Source organism: Gymnoscopelus braueri (genome assembly GCF_963280865.1).
Source record: "Gymnoscopelus braueri genome assembly, contig: SCAFFOLD_144, whole genome shotgun sequence".
Lineage (NCBI taxonomy): Eukaryota > Metazoa > Chordata > Actinopteri > Myctophiformes > Myctophidae > Gymnoscopelus > Gymnoscopelus braueri.
In genome coordinates, this window is record NW_027660736.1 from 1 (window position 1) to 2,500 (window position 2,500).

General features: G+C 38.9%; 1 protein-coding gene across 2 annotated transcripts in view; it reads left to right on the forward strand.

Annotated features, from left to right (window-relative positions):
• Positions 1–1,116: 1,116 nt before the first annotated feature.
• Positions 1,117–2,500, forward strand: part of LOC308081246 (uncharacterized protein) — a 9,533-nt gene continuing 8,149 nt past the window's right edge. For both annotated transcript variants that reach the window (XR_013932818.1, XM_080457628.1), the window contains exon 1: positions 1,117–1,268. Coding sequence is in view for 1 of the 2 variants with exons in the window: in XM_080457628.1 (XP_080313754.1) it covers positions 1,226–1,268 (43 nt within the window). In the remaining variant the exon portion in view is untranslated. The remainder of the gene's footprint in view (positions 1,269–2,500) is intronic.

The window sequence follows — 2,500 nt, forward strand, 5'->3', positions numbered from 1 at the left end:
AGTGTTCTGCCACTGGGGGCGAGCGTTCCGTGAAAGAAAATGGGGGCGAGTGTGTTTTGGGGCGAGCATTCACAGTGATTACACACTGTGGGTTCCAGTTTGACTGTTAAACATTTAGGAAGTTTGCAAAGGAATGGGACTTGTTTTTCTTTGACACAATCTCAAACATAGAAGACAAAACAAATAATAATGGAATGAGACTTTAAACGTGCAATGACATCACCCAGACACAGCCATGGATAAGCATTCTACAGACACACACACTAAGTTACTAAGTAGGCTACATTTACTCAAGTACTGTACTTAAGTACAATTTTGAGGTATTGTTACTTCGCTGGAGTATTTCCAGTTTTCAGTACTTTTACTTCCACCTCAGATGCAAATATTGTACTTTTACTCCACTACAATTATTTGAAAACTTTAATTTCTAGTTACTTTGCAGATATAGAATAAAACATACATTAACCCCTTTAGCCTTATTTTATACCTAGGCTATTTGGAAATAGCCGATCTACAAGCTCATGCAACGCGTTGTGACCTTGTAATGCAGATCTGCTTTTTTCGAACATTTTAGTACTTTTACTTTTGGTACTTTAAATACATTTTGATACCAATACTTTTGTACTTTTACTCAAGTAAATTTTGAATTACGGACTTTTGCTTGTAACAGAGTACTTCTACATTGCAGTATTGATGCTTTTACTTTTACACCACTGGGTCCTGGTATGAAAACGTTTGAGAACCCCTTTAATTGAATGGGTTACCTGTTTTCAACCAGCAGAGGGCACAAGAGGACACCTTATTATAAGTTACCAAATCCCTATGTTGTTTCTGAATGGTACAGTCCATACAATATACAGTAGGAGAAATACAAATCCGATCGCAGTGGAACGACCTCACACCCTCACACACACACACACACACACACACACACACACACACACACACACACACACACACACACACACACACACACACACACACACACACACACACACACACACACACACACACACACACACACACACACACACACACACACACACACACACACACACACACACACACACACACACACTCTCACTCCTGGCAGTAGAGCTCCAGTAGCTACACACATACAGTTCACACACACATTACAGGCACAGTGCACGGCACGCATAGACACAACAAAACACACCTGCTGCTGTGTAGTTCTTTATGCAAACAACTTGTAGGATACACTTCAATGGCAATACGACTGGCGGATTTAATCACCATATTCATCCTCAGTAAGTGACTCTTTTATCCCTTTGATTTATTGATATTTATGAAGGAAATCATGTAAAGTAATAGGCTAACGCGATTTTAGAGGGTGTTTTTTTTTAAGTCAGTGATCTCTAATCGAGTAGCCCACGGATGCCTGCAATTGATTCGGGGGAAAAAAGTAGGCTGTATATTTATTGGACATTATTTTGTTGAATCTTGGAACCCCGCGGGTACTGGGTAGCCATCCCACGACGGTCGTCTGTCTGTTGACCGTCATGGATAAACTTTAACCTGGTGTTTGCACTTTCCCCCCTTTTAGCCCATACATCTACATAAACGTTCAAATTTCAAATATAAAGTGCTTACCCTATGGCCACTGATGTTAAAATTATGCATGGGTCTCTCAGAAGTACACATATATTCTGTATTGTTCAATAAAAAGCATTTTAATCCGATCAGTGGCCATTTTCTCATAGAGTTATAAGGTATCAGAGTGCAGTACACCTCCCAACCGACAGGGTCGCGCAGTTGAACGCATATGGAGAAATTACGGGAAAATGGCCACCGATCGAATTAAAATGCTTTTTATTGAACAATACAGAAGATATGGGTACTTCTGAGAGGCCCGTACATAATTGTAACATCCATGGCCATGGGGTAAGCACTTTATATTTGAAATCTGAACGTTTATGTAGATGTACGGGCCAAAAAGGGAGAAACTGCAAACACCAGGTTGAATCAGGGCTGTATCAGAGCTAGGAACCCGGTGGCTAATAAGAAGTTGGGGGTTTCCAACTTGCGCACTTGCGCACTTTTCTAGGTCTTTCTAAGTGTATTTGTGATGTTTGAATTGGATTCCAGAGTGGCAACTGCGAGGAAATTACATTTAATTTTAAAAGAAAAGGCAATATGATATATGCTATCAATATGATATCGCCATTTATATGAATAAATGGCGAGTTTGTATTGATTGTATTTGAACGTGTCACTGTCCACCGCGTCTATAATGGTTTCCCAAACAAAACATGGATCGCGGACCCATTTGTATGGCAAGTAAATATTTTTGATTCCTACATTTAGCTAATAATTAATTATTGTTATTTCAAAAGATTGAATTTAAGATAAATTCAAATTAATTTAAAAAAAAAATCTAAGAAATTACCTACATACAAAAATAGCAGATCTACAGGCAGCTCACAATATGCTTCGCATCATGATGGTTGTAAGCTTGTAGATCTGCTATTTTCACTAGTTT